Source organism: Camellia sinensis, chromosome 8 (assembly GCF_055761805.1).
Source record: "Camellia sinensis isolate YWXY chromosome 8, ASM5576180v1, whole genome shotgun sequence".
NCBI lineage: Eukaryota > Viridiplantae > Streptophyta > Magnoliopsida > Ericales > Theaceae > Camellia > Camellia sinensis.
The window spans coordinates 40,251,613-40,264,520 of NC_138968.1; the positions used below are offsets into that span (position 1 = coordinate 40,251,613).

At 38.7% G+C, this 12,908-nt stretch overlaps 1 protein-coding gene across 1 annotated transcript; it reads left to right on the top strand.

Moving 5' to 3' along the window:
* Positions 1-8,455: 8,455 nt before the first annotated feature.
* LOC145797719 (uncharacterized) lies at positions 8,456-10,549 on the top strand. The gene is made up of 2 exons (XM_082885131.1): positions 8,456-9,173; positions 10,272-10,549. The coding sequence occupies exons 1-2, from the start codon at positions 8,456-8,458 to the stop codon at positions 10,547-10,549; spliced, it is 996 nt and encodes a 331-aa protein (XP_082741257.1).
* The last annotated feature ends 2,359 nt before the right edge of the window (positions 10,550-12,908 follow it).

Below are 12,908 nucleotides of genomic sequence, written 5' to 3' on the forward strand. Positions count from 1 at the left end.
GTTAGTATAAATTAGAGAAGACATTTGAAAAGTAAGTTTATAGTCAATTTTTTATATATAGATATACACATATATAAGAAATAATTAATAACAAAAAAAATTGATAGGATCAGAATCGAAGTAGAATCGCGATCGTATGCAATTCTACATCATTTTATGACTAGAATCGTAGTGACTTTAAGATTCTACTAAATTTAAGATCCTAGTGTAATCCAGATCATTTAGCCCAACTGAGATCGTAAAATCTTAAGATTCTATGATCCGGATTGAGATTTTGATAACCATGGTGGCAATTATTCTCCTCAACGCCCTTCTTCTAATGGCAACGTCTACTTGTCATCCCTCGCTACCGTCTCCTCTCTCCTCCTTGTCGCCTTTTGTATTTCACCACTACTTAGTCGTGACCCAACCATGCCATCACCTTGTTTGCCTATTGCCTCTCACCGTCACCCATTGCTCAATGTTGCACACTCCAACCTTCGCCCACCCAAATCGTGAACTAGTTCTAGAGATTTCCATATATGGAAAACAACCCACTTCCTTTGTAATTGAACAAAGGAACAAATCAGTGAATTTTTTTATTCTTTCTATTTGGGTGTCAAGAAAATTTAGAAAAAGCTGTGGGAAGTAGAAATTTAGAGTATTGTGTTTGTTGTTATCTTGTTTCACTTAAACTAACACTCGGATGGTGTTTGAGTTTTGTATCCCTCTATGTATTCTTATAAACAAGAAGAGCTAGTGGAATAAACCTTTTCCTCATGCCAGCAAGGTAAAGAAAAGAGGCTCACTACGAGAGTACATAGTGATTTAGTTGCTAACAAGCACATGTTTTTCATTAAATAAATGGTTATTCGAGAAACGTCTGTTGATGAGGAGGTTATATATAATTAAAAAAGGAAACCTGGGGGTGGATTCCACTTGGGCTCCTCTAATTTGTTCCCTTGTTCAATTATAGAGGTAATTATGGCACTCCGTACTTCCTGGTATAACGGAATTATATTTGACTCTTTGATTATCATAGTTGAGGACCTTCTTAGTCGATATTTGGGCCTTGATTGAGGTGTTACCATAATGGTTGGCGAGATTCGATCAAAAACTCCAAATTCGAATAGTTGTTATTGAGTAGTCTTCACTCTTTTATCATTTTATCTCTCCACACTTTGGATCATGATATGAGACTAGAACCATTGAAAAACTTACTTTCGGGGCTTCAATTAGGATATAAGAATGACCCTAAACGGAGTCTGGATGAGAGAATTATACTTGTTTGAAGTTTGCGAATTTGTGTTGTGTGCATAGTTCGCTCGAACGTAACTTTCATAACTCGAGCGGTCCATAAACCCTTCCAGCTCTATTTTTCAAAATTTTTTGAGATACTACGAGTGTCGATTCACCGCTCGAGTGTACTTTTGACCGGTTGAGCGGTCTATTCAGAATTAGATCTTTAAAAGTCATTTTGGGTCAAATCTCTTCACTTTTCACTCTCTCTTCTTTCTCTTTCCACCATTTTTGAGTTTTCAAGCTCTTTAACCTTGATTTCATCTATTACTAAACATTTTTGACTTCTAATTCCATATTCCAAAACGTAGAGCTCGGCGAGAGCTTCCATTTAATCTAAGCGAATCGTTGTTTTGTCGTCAGTGATTCTTGGGTTGTCTCATTTTCGCTTCAAAAGGTAGGGATTCTTTTGCTCCTCTTCAATACTTATTTATAGGTCGACATGTGGTAGCTTTTATTATATTTAAAAATATATTTGTTAAGGGAAGGGGATTTGAGGTTTGAGTGTTGGGAGTTAAAATTGTATGATTGTTGGTTGATTTGGTATGTTGGGAGGTAGTTAATCATGTCTATGTTGATTGTGGCAAAAAGCCCTAATTTGTTATTAAGGGTTTAATATTATAAAAATGGGTAAAGTTGGATAACGGGTGAGTTATGCGTTATGTGAATGAATTAGTGCCTTGGTTGCTAAAGACGAATTAATTGTGTTTATTTGGTTATCGTTACATTGTGCTAGTAAGCTGTGTAGAAAAAAATTGTATATTGTTAAAGAAAAGGGAATTTGGTTAAGGATTAGAAGTGGTAAGGATTTGGAACAATAGGTTTGAAAAAAACGAGGTGTGCCACTTTTGTGAAACGAAAGGGGAAAATGGTTGGTTGTGAAATGATTTCATTGAAAATGTTAATATTTTGAAATTAAGAAACTTGTTGTGGAATTTGGTTTATAAGAGTCTTGTATCTAACTGTTAGAGGTTTTGTCCTTGATCATCAGTGGAGGATAACATTGTTGTTGCTGAATAATTATGTGTATGTTTTATACTAGCTTAACATTTATGTGTCTAGCTTGTTGTGATATTGTTTGGAGGTCCGTTTCTCTCCGATTAAGCAGGTAAAGCATGGTGCCTTGACAGAGGTTCCTCATCCCTCTGGTTTGTGCTCGGTAAAGTGTGAAATTGAGGTCCATTTCTCTCCAGGAGGTCGGTAAAGCGTAGAGCCTTAACATAGGTTCTTTTCCCTTCTGATTCGCGCCTGGTAAAGTGTGACCTTGGAGTTGCTCCTCTCTGAGTGAGGCTGGTAAAGCATTATGTGTTATGTGGTTTATCATTTTCCATCCTTACTGTAGACCTGTGGAAATAGAAGTATGTATTACGTTCAGTTATTTATATTTAAAAATATATGTTTTCTCAGTACCTTGTTATGAGTGTTCCTTGCCCTTGGGCCTATGGCCAGGGAAGATAATAGATGTGTTGTTGCATAAGTATGTGTAGTGGGTTGAGTTATGGGATTAGGTTATGACTCGTATATGTGAACGTGTGTAGCTCGGCTTTTTCGCGCCCCCTTCTGGAAGGTTTGAAAGAAATCCCTACAGTTCGGACTCCCGCGGTTCTGAATCTAATCTCACAAGTGCAATGTGAAATTGATAAACATCAAAGAGTCCAAATTCGGCAAATCGTTTTGCAAAATTGATTTGGAATCGAAAATGCCAAAATTAGACTGCTTTGCCAGATACAGAGTCGCCACCTAAATATTTTATTTTGGGGGAATTTAGGAAACCCATGACTCGTGCCAAAGGCCACGTGTCCGTCATCACCAAATTTGCCTCAGCTCGGGAACTTAGGTACGAGAGGGGAAGGTCACGAATTGAGCACCCCCGCTCGCCCGATCAAAGATCGGCCTCTACTAATCATGATATGGTTTTTTTATAAACATTATGTGTTCTTATTCTGGTTATTAAACTAGCATTACTACGTGATGTGCACAAGCAAGTATAGACTAGTTTGCCCGAATTGGAACAATTCAATTCATGTTTGTTTGTAAAAATGGTTTGAATTTGCCACCTCAAGTGGGCTTAAAGTTTGCGGATTTGCTACCAAATATAGTGGGCTTAAAACATGATTTGCCACTCAACAAAGTGGGCTTAAAACATACATTCATTGAATCGTTCCAATTCAAACAACGAGCCTTCATCCACAGGCATTCAAGCAGTTTAGCAAGTAAGTACATAGCCTTATGGCAAGCATGTTAATCATGGCAATATTTACATTCATGCAAGTATGCTAAAGCGGAAAAACTCACCTAGTACTCCAAGCTAAGATGACATGAGTTAGAAAAATATGCATGATTCCTAACTATACAACATGCAATATGAAATTAATAGGCTCGGCTACTAAGCATGGCATTTGATTCGATTTAAACAACATGCAATTAAACACGTACTCAAATAAGTATTAAAATAACAATGCAGTTTGAATGATGCGTCGAGTCTCGGTGCATGCAATACAAATGAATGGATGCAAGCATAAGGTATGCTAATTTAAAATATGTCCATAATCTAACCATCAAAAGTGATTAAATAAAAGGGAGAAAGACTTGGGGTTGGAAAACATATACATTATTACATTATGCTCTCACGAAGGAGAGTCCGAATGAATAAAGCTAACTAACTAAGCTAAGAAAAGCTAATTAAGCTAATTATTACAAAACTTGAACTAATGAACTAATTATTACAACACTTGAAATGAATAATTAACTAACTATCTAAGCTAATTAATTAAGAAATTAACTAGGCTAAGCTAATTAAATATTGCAACACAAACTAATTAGCTACAACTAATTATGCTAATTAAATATTACAATACAATTTATTCACAACTAATAATACTAATGAAATAATTAATTGCAATTGATAAGGATGCAATGGAAGATAGATGAAGGTTGTATACGCATTGCCTGAAAACTATTCTGTCTGCCCAGGCTGTCTCTGTTTCACCTTCAACCACTACTTCTGTTTCTGCAAAATTGCACTGCTGGCCACACACCAAGGGCCGGTCGTGCATCACTGACAGCCGGTCAGGTCTACAGATGACCGGCCGTGTATCAATTTGGTGAAAAGCTCTGTTTTTGTGTTCTGAGGTGAAACCAGTGCAGATAGAACATTCTCAAACTCTGTTTGTCCCTTCTTCCTTCTCTGTCATGGGAAAGCCTCAAGAGAAGGTTGAAATTGATTCCAAAGCCATCAATGAGCAAGTTGATTGCTTGATGGTCTTGGATACAATTTTGGACAAAAGTCGATAAAATGCAAAGAATAAGACCACCCCTCCCTCTTGTCATAGTATGAACTCAAAGAGGGTGGTTGCAACGCCTCAAGAATCGTTAAAATGCCATGGATTAGCATGTGACAACTCTTGACACAATTAACTTGGCACAACGTCCGGCCAAGTCTAAGCAATTAAATCCATTTTCTTTATGTGCGTTGATCCAATTTTAAACCAATTGTTTAGTCATTGCCATTCATTAGTCCATTTGTCCATGGTGATTAAGTCCTCTAAAAGGAGAGAAGCGTCAAATGGGATATAATTCTCAACATGAAAGATAGATTACATTGCTGACAATGAATCTCCGTAGAGATTAAGCCATTAAGCGCAAAACTCTAGTTTATGTATTGAATAACCATCAACCACTTGAAACAACTCTTAAATGAAAAAAAAAAAAAAAAAAGAGGAGTGACAAGTTGATTATTATAATGAGGTTATTAAACATGGAAATGAGTTAAAGAAAAGCTAGAACAACATGCAACAAGCTATACAAGTGTAATGACCCCGGCCTCCGATTAATGCTAATTCATGATTAATTATGCTTACTAGTAATTTATGAAGGATTTGGGATTTATTTGCATGTGTATTACATTATTTATGTGTTTCTATCTGTTTGCGATAAAATGATCTGTTCATGTCTTTGACTTTAAATCGCGAATTGAAAGCCTTATCGGCGTCCAAATCAGAAATCGACTTGAATTATGTGCTAGTTAGGATTTATGGAATTTTATGGTAGGTTTAATTAAAATTCGGTTCGGAGCGATTAAATTAGATTAAATAACGTTAAATTACATTAGTTCAATTATTTACGACATTGCCATTAGTGGGCCACCTAGGTACCATTACTTGGAACTCAATTGCATACACTTCATAACATTTCCTCAGCCATTTGTTTTGTGACAAAAAACGTAGGAAAGAGTGAGAGAAGAGAAAACTTACCTTCCATTGAGATTTGGCTTAGAGACTTGAGGAATTGGTAGAAGATTTGCAAAATTGAGCATCCTCACTTATAATTCAAGACTTAAGGTAGGAGACTCATCCTCTCACTTATGTATTTGAGTTGTTCTAGCATGGTCCATGGTGATATTAGTGATAGAAGTCTAGTTGTGGCTTAAAATGTTGAATTTAGAGCTAAATCATGCATGCATGTGCATATCTTGAAGTTTAAAGTTGTTTTCATGAAAATTCTTGCATGCATGTTTACATTTTGGTTGAAGTCCATGATTTCATCTTGTTTTTGAAAGAATTGGCTCTTAGGAGCATGAATTGGAAGCCTTGAGGTTGATTAAATTCATGCATGTTACATATCCATCATGTTCTAGAAGTTTCTTTGAAAATTGTGTTTAATTGAACTACCTTTGGGCTTTGATTTCTCAAATTGATCTTTGAAACATGTCATATTATGAGTTTACAAGTGTTTTATAGAAAATTAGCCCAAAAGGGTCGAATTTGATGCATTGTAGTTCAGTTTTGAGCTTGAGGTTCAAATCTGAAAATTCCAGATTTTGGACTCACACTCGAGCGGAAAACTCCACGCTCGAGCGTAAATACTGAGTTCATGTAGTACGCTCAAGTGGGGAAAATGACGCTCGAGCGGGAATTTCGTATATCTAGTACTTTGCCTGTGTTTACAGTCCACTCGAGCGGGGTAATGAACGCTCGAGCGAGGACTTGTGTCTCACGCTCGAGCGGGTATCGAGCGCCCGTCGAGCATGAATTTCATGCATCCAGTACTTTTACTGTAGGTTGCAGTCCGCTCGAGCGAAGTAATCCACGCTCGAGCGTATGCCTTTTATCTGCATGTCCGCTCGAGCGTATAAGGCCATGCTCAAGCGGGACCCCTGTTTCAGCAAAATTTTAAAAAGTGTTTTAAAGGGCATCTTTGCATCCTCATTCCATCCTAGGCATTCCTAGGCCATGTTTTAGACTCTATAGTGAGGGTAAGAAATTAGAAACACACTAAGAGCAAATGAAATAAGTTTTGTACAATTAGAACGTGTGTTTCAAGTGTGTATCTGTTATGTGTCGTGTAGGTCACGTGCCACGTCCTGTCTGATCAATCTGCTCTGTCTGTCTGTCTCCAAGCCCACTGTGAGTAATAACTCTGTAAAGTTATGTTCAACCTAAGTATTTTCTGACTGGTATTGTATGATCTGTTTTCTGAAATGCTATCTTACGAATTATAAATGAATGTCCAATTTTCTGAAAAGTAATTGTGACACCCTTAGTTCACGTGGCCCTCGCCCGGGGGTAACAATACCACGACCAATCTACATGTGGCCCTCGCCCGGGGGTAACAATCCCGCGGCCATTCTGCACGTGGCCCTTGCTTGGGGGTAACAATACCATGGCTACTTGCGTGCAAGTTATGGACCTTTGTGGTCGTTGGTACCAACTATATATGTGGGTCTCTGGACCAATCTGTTCTGATAGCTAATGGGTGTACCACGTATGATCTTATGCAAAATCTGAATATGAAAGTGTATATGAATCTGTTTCTGTTTTGAAGTCTGATTATGCTCCGATTTAAATGCTGGATTCTTACTTGTGCGGGACATCATTCATATAACCCCTTTACTCTGTTATTATTCATTGGGCTTTCGCTCATAGTTTATATTATGTATGTAGGTGAGCCGGCACATGACCAGGGCCAGAGTTGACGGCCCTCTGTATCGTTTTGTCAGCCAACCCTTATGCCTCCCGAAAAGGTTCCGATCGAAGTTTAATGCCAAGGCTGTTTTTCTTTTCATGCTAGTCTCTATAATTGTTTGTAAAGTCAGATCTTGGGAAGTTCACTTCTGTAAAGATTGTGTATCTGGACTGGCATGTTTATATATCTATAAGCCTCTGTTTGGCAAGTTGGTTCTTGGGCTTTTTTGGCTATTTTAGCCACAAAAGACAAAATAGGCTATTTTAGCCATAACAAACAAAACATCACATCCAACCCATAATCATTACATTCTTCTCTCACAAAAAAACTCAAAAAAGCCAAAAAGCCAAAAAGCCCTTCCCAAACCAAGCTTTTAAGCCCAGGCTAAAATAGCCAAAAAAGCCAAAAAGCCAACCACTTCCCAAACGGAGGCTAAATAAGTTTTAAAATGTTCCGTCCCATGTACGTTATCACAGCTCATTGGACCTTGTCTATTTTGTATTATTGCTTCCTCAGCCCCTTATTATTTGTTAATCTGTTCAGAGGCCTTTGGTAATCCACGGATTATTGGCCGGTTACGGTGCTAAACCTATAGGGGCGGGTTTGGGTTGTGACAGAGTGGTATCAGAGCACGTGTTCTACCGCACACACAGGTCCGTATGAGCTTAGGATGTCCTAGTAAGAGTTAGGGGCATTCCATCTACATACGTGAGTGTGTGGTAATTCAACTGAATATAAAAACTGAATGTACATTTGAATCAAATGAATTGAAGGAAACGAATAAGATTATGCCTGTGTTTATTATCATTTGATGTCTGTATAGTAAGATGGACAATGCAAGGGGATGTGGTGAAAGTGAATCTTCAGAGGCTCACATGGGCCGAATGGAACAGATGTTTACAGCATTGACTGAAGCCTGGACACAACAACAGAGACAACAATCTTTGCCCCCTCCGCCTCTACCGGTACAAGCTGAAGTAGATAATGCTGACATCATCAATCTGATACAGAAATTTATGAAAATGAAACCACCAACGTTCTATGGTGGAATTGAACCTTTGAAAGCAGAGACATGGTTACTTGAAATGGAGAAGTTATATGAAGTGTTCCCTTGTACTGAAACTCAGAAAGTCCTCCTAGCCACCTACACTCTTTCACTCTGAAAGATGAAGCTCGCAGGTGGTGGTTACGGATCCGAAATGGCAATGGGAATATGGCATGGGCACAGTTTAATGCTATCTTCTACGACAAGTACTTTCCCCAATGTTTCAGGGATCGGAAAGTGTCGGAATTCCAAGAACTTAAACAGGGAAGAATGGCTGTAGCAGAATATGAAGCCAAATTCACTGAGTTGGCACATTTTGCTCCACATATGGTAGATACTGATTACAAGAAAGCACGGAAGTTTGAGGGAGCGCTGGACCTAGAAATATTTGACCCAGTGGGTGTCCTAAAGTTACCTACTTATGTGGAGGTACTTGACAGGGCATTGATGGCAGAAGCCACAATAGCAGCTAAGAAACAAACTACAACACCAACAACAGAATGGAGAGGAAAGAGGACTGGACCCAGTTTCAAGAAAGGCCGGTCATTTTCGAAAAGGCAATATACAGGATCCTCCGGCAGCTCTAGCCAAAGTAACAGATCTACTCCAAACTGCCCCGACTGCGAAAAGAAGCACAGGGGTGCCTATTTTCAAGCATCAGGTGCGTGTTTTCGCTGTGGCAAGACTGGCCACATGGTGAGGGATTGCCCGATGAGATCCAATGAGGTTAATCGTTCTATGACAAGTTCCACCGAGTTTGTTTCTGCAGCAAGACCAAATGCAAGGGCCGATGTTAGAGGGAATGCAAATAATGAAACATTAAGGCAAGGAAGAGTGTTCGCCTTAGTGCTTGGTGACGTACCCAACACCTATACTGTGGTGTTAGGTACACTTTCTGTATGTTCTCAAAATGCATGTGTACTGATAGATTCTGGTTCTACACATTCCTTTGTATCGCATGCTTTCTCTCGAAAATTGACTAGACCACTAGAACAAATGACGTATGTGTTATCTGTATCCACACCGTCTGGGGATTCTATGATGTGTACTCATGTTTATCTGGCGTGTGATATTATGATTGGTGATATGGTGTTATATGTGGATTTATTACCCTTGGATATTAGTCATTTTGATTTTATTTTAGGGATGGACTGGTTGATTAAATGCTGTGCTACCATTGACTGTGCAAATAAAACTGTTATGTTTAGACCACCGGGTATGCCCGAATTTACTTTTATTGGGAATGGGGTAGTTCCTCCCCCGTATTTGATTTCGGCTATGAAAGCTGTAAAACTCCTTAGGGAGGGATGTATGTATTACCTGTGTTGTATACTGACTGCACCATCTGACAGTACTACTGTAAAAATAATCCCTGTTGTTTGTGACTTTCCTGATGTGTTTCGAACTGACTTACCTGGGAACTTAGTTGATAGGGAGATTGAATTCACTATTGAAGTGTTTCCGGGGACACAACCTATTTCCAAGACTCCCTATAGAATGTCTTTCTCTGAATTGAAAGAATTGAAAACCAGGTTAGTGACTACACCAATCTTAACTTTGCCTAATGGTACTGATGGGTTTCAAGTGTACAGTGATGCTTTTTCTAAAGGCTTGGGGTGTGTACTAATGCAAAACGAAAGGATGATTGCCTATGCTTCTAGACAACTTCGACCTCATGAAAAGAATTACCCAACACATGACCTTGAATTAGCGGCTGTGGTGTTTGCTCTAAAAATATGGCGCCACTATTTGTATGGGGTAACTTGCGAGGTGTACACAGACCATAAGAGCTTGAAATACTTCTTCACCCAAAAAGAATTGAACATGAGACAGAGGCGATGGTTAGAACTAATCAAGGATTATGACTTACAAATCTTGTATCATCCAGGAAAGGCTAATACCGTAGCAGATGCCTTGAGCCGAAAATCCGGTGCAAGTTTGTCACGTTTGTTGTCCAACCGAAAAGAATTGCCAAATGACCTAGAACAAGTTGGGCTATTATCTGCTATTTCTGCTCAACCTGCTATCCTTGATGAGATCAAACAAAAACAATGTGAAGATGAATACTTGAAAAAGATCATAGAGGAATTTAATTCGAAGCCAAGGCCAGGATTTGTGTTTGAGAATGATGTGCTGAAATTTCAGAACCGTCTTTGTGTACCCGATTGCGATGATTTGAGAAAACGTGTTATGACCGAAGCTCACAGTAGTAAGTTTGCTATGTATCCGGGGAACACGAAGATGTATCATAATTTGAAATAGAATTTTTGGTGGCCTAGAATGAAAAAGAGTATTGCAGACTTTGTGGCTAGATGTCTACATTGCCAACAGGTTAAAGCTGAGCATTAACGACCCGCTCGTTTGTTACAACCGCTCCCAATACCAGAATGGAAATGAGAGCACATTACTATGGACTTCATTGTGGGATTGCCTCGTTCTCCTCGAGGTATGGACTCTATCTGGGTTATAGTTGACCGTTTAACTAAGTCTGCCCATTTTCTGCCTGTCAAAACTATTTATAATGCTGATAAATTGGCCAATATCTATATGACTGAAATTGTGAGATTGCATGGAGTGCCAGTATCTATTGTGTCTGAAAGGGACACAAAGTTTGTATCGAGATTTTGGCAGAGTTTGCAACAGGCTTTGGGGACTGAATTGAGACTGAGCAATGCTTATCACCCACAGACAGATGGCCAAATTGAACGAACGAACCAAACTCTAGAGGATATGCTCACAATGCGTGTGTTAGACTACCAAGGGAATTAGGAGACCTACTTGCCATTAACTGAATTTGTGTACAACAACAGTTACCATTCAAACATTGAAATGGCTCCTTACGAAGCTTTGTATGGAAGAAAGTGTCGTTCTCCGATATGCTGGGTTGAAGTAGGCGATAGACCTTTGTTAGGACCAGAACTTGTGCAAGAAACAACCAAGAAGGTGAAATTGATCCAGCAACGTCTAAAAACTACACAGAGTCGGCAGAAGAGCTATGCCGATGTCCGAAGAACAGATAGGGAATATGAAGTTGGGGACCACGTGTTTATAAAGGTGACCCCGATGAAGGGTCAAACTCGGTTTAGTGTTAAGGGAAAATTGGCGCCAAGATATGTTGGACCTTATGAAGTCCTCGAAAAGATTAATCCGGTATCGTATCGGGTAGCCTTGCCTCCAGTAATGGAACATATGCATAATGTCTTTCATGTATCGATGCTACGAGAATATTTTAGAGATCCATTTGACGTCATTGAACCGACACATGTACTTTTGAAAGATGACTACACTTATGAGGAAAGACCTATCCAGATTGTGAATCGCCGGATCAAATGGTTGAGAAATAAAGAAATACCGTTGGTAAAAGTTGATTGGCAAAACCACGGAGGAACCTATGCAACTTGGGAAACCGAGGAAGACATGATGAAAAAATATCCGGAATTGTTCCCATTGGACCCAATGTTGATTCAGAATGAAGGTAATTCGAGTTTGGAGGACCAAACTCTTTTTAGGGGGGAAGACTGTAATGACTCCGACCTCCGATTAATGCTAATTCATGATTAATTATACTTACTAGTAATTTATGAAGGATTTGGGATTTATTTGCATGTGTATTGCATTATTTATGTGTTTCTATCTGTTTGCGATAAAATGATCTGTTCATGTCTTTGACTTTAAATTGCGAATTGAAAGCCTTATCGGCGTCCAAATCAGAAATCGACTTGATTTATGTACTAGTTAGGATTTATAGAATTTTATGGTAGGTTTAATTAAAATTCGGTTCGGAGCGATTAAATTAGATTAAATAACGTTAAATTACATTAGTTCAATTATTTATGACATTGCCATTAGTGGGCCACTTAGGTACCATTGCTTGGAACTCAATTGCATACACTTCATAACATTTCCTCAGCCATTTTTTTGTGACAAAAAACGTAGGAAAGAGTGAGAGAAGAGAAAACTTACCTTCCATTGAGATTTGGCTTAGAGACTTGAGGAATTGGTAGAAGATTTGCGAAATTGAGCTTCCTCACTTATAATTCAAGACTTAAGGTAGGAGACACATCCTCTTACTTATGTATTTGATTTGTTCTAGCATGGTCCATGGTGATATTAGTGATAGAAGTCTAGTTGTGGCTTAAAATGTTGAATTTAGAGCTAAATCATGCATGCATGTGCATATCTTGAAGTTTAAAGTTGTTTTCATGGAAATTCTTGCATGCATGTTTACATTTTGGTTGAAGTCCATGATTTCATCTTGTTTTTGAAAGAATTGGCTCTTAGGAGCATAAATTGGAAGCCTTGAGGTTGATTAAATTCATGCATGTTACATATCCATCATGTTCTAGAAGTTTCTTTGAAAATTGTGTTTAATTGAACTACCTTTGGGCTTTGATTTCTCAAATTGATCTTTGAAACATGTCATATTATGAGTTTACAAGTGTTTTATAGAAAATTAGGCCAAAAGGATCGAATTTGATGCGTTGTAGTTGAGTTTTGAGCTTGAGGTTCAAATTTGGAAATTCCAAATTTTGGACTCACGCTCGAGCGAAAAACTCCACGCTCGAGCGTAAATACTGAGTTCATGCAGTACGCTCGAGCGGGGAAAATGACGCTCGAGCGG